Here is a 1060-nt window from a genome sequence, read left to right on the forward strand (position 1 = left end):
CTGATATCCTTGAAAGACTTCATGTGAAGTCCCTCTAACGGTTGAAGTGTGTTTCAAAAGATTGGCTTTCTTTAATCTCTAGCCCTCAATTTGTCAACACCCATCTTACTCTTTCTGCTAAAGATTACTTCCTCCATAGATTGCTGTTGAAATTAAAGCACAATTTTGAACATTGTTGTGTTAGTTCTTTATTTGATGAGGTTGTTATTGAGATATTTGACTTGAATTCTCCCATAAAAAATCCCGATAAATATTTTGATATTATGGGTTCTGTCAATGGGTTGATTTGTCTTCTCATTGGGTTTGATCGCTTGGTTCTGTGGAATCCATCAACTAGAAAGTTGAAGCAACTGCCTGACCTTGTTCCTACGCAGACAGATGATTACAATTTCAATTACGGTTTTGGAATTTGGATATGATGAGGTTCATGATGATTATAAGGTAGTGGGTATTTTCTATACATCCACTCATGGCTATGTCTGTGTATATAGTTTAAAAACTGAATCTTGGAGAAGACTTGATGATGTTCAAGGAGGGATATTATACCATCGTTCGGCTAAGTTGGTGAATAGGAAGTTTCACTGGGTAACTATGCGTGTTCATGGTTGGGGCATTACGTCTGTTGATTTGGTTGATGAGAAGTGTCAAAAGGTGGAGCTACCCTGCTGCAAAGGATACTTTTATTTGACGCTTGGAGTGTTGGGAAGTGAACTTTCTGTGCTCTGTAATTATGATAGAACTCGAGCTGATGTGTGGGTTATGAAGGAGTATGGGGCTAAAGAGTCTTGAAAAAAAAATGTATACCTTAAGATATCCTAATGTGCTTAAGAACTATATGATTTCTCCACCCCTTTGCATGTCAAATGAAGGTAAAATTTTGCATGTCCTTGGATCAACTTTAGCGATATACAATCTGGAGTATCGTTCATTCACATCTCCAGAGGTTACTAACATTGATAACAGTGTTTAGGTGAAACTCTACATTGAAAGCCTAGTTTGTCCAATTTTACAAAATGAACCAGTGACAACATTGAAGGCTGCAAAAGATCGGGTAAATGAG

At 37.4% G+C, this 1060-nt stretch overlaps 1 protein-coding gene across 1 annotated transcript; it reads left to right on the forward strand.

Annotated features, from left to right (window-relative positions):
• The first annotated feature begins 378 nt into the window (after nt 1-378).
• Nucleotides 379-789, forward strand: LOC107783672 (F-box/kelch-repeat protein At3g23880-like). Its single transcript, XM_016604680.1, has one exon. The coding sequence runs from the start codon at nt 379-381 to the stop codon at nt 787-789; it is 411 nt and encodes a 136-aa protein (XP_016460166.1).
• Nucleotides 790-1060: the final 271 nt, after the last annotated feature.

The sequence above is a fragment of the Nicotiana tabacum genome, chromosome 24 (assembly GCF_000715075.1).
Source record: "Nicotiana tabacum cultivar K326 chromosome 24, ASM71507v2, whole genome shotgun sequence".
Classification (NCBI taxonomy): domain Eukaryota; kingdom Viridiplantae; phylum Streptophyta; class Magnoliopsida; order Solanales; family Solanaceae; genus Nicotiana; species Nicotiana tabacum.

Coding starts and splice junctions, on each gene's coding strand:
- LOC107783672 (XM_016604680.1), top strand. CDS start 379: ATGATTACAATTTCAATTACGGTTTTGGAATTTGGATATGATGAGGTT.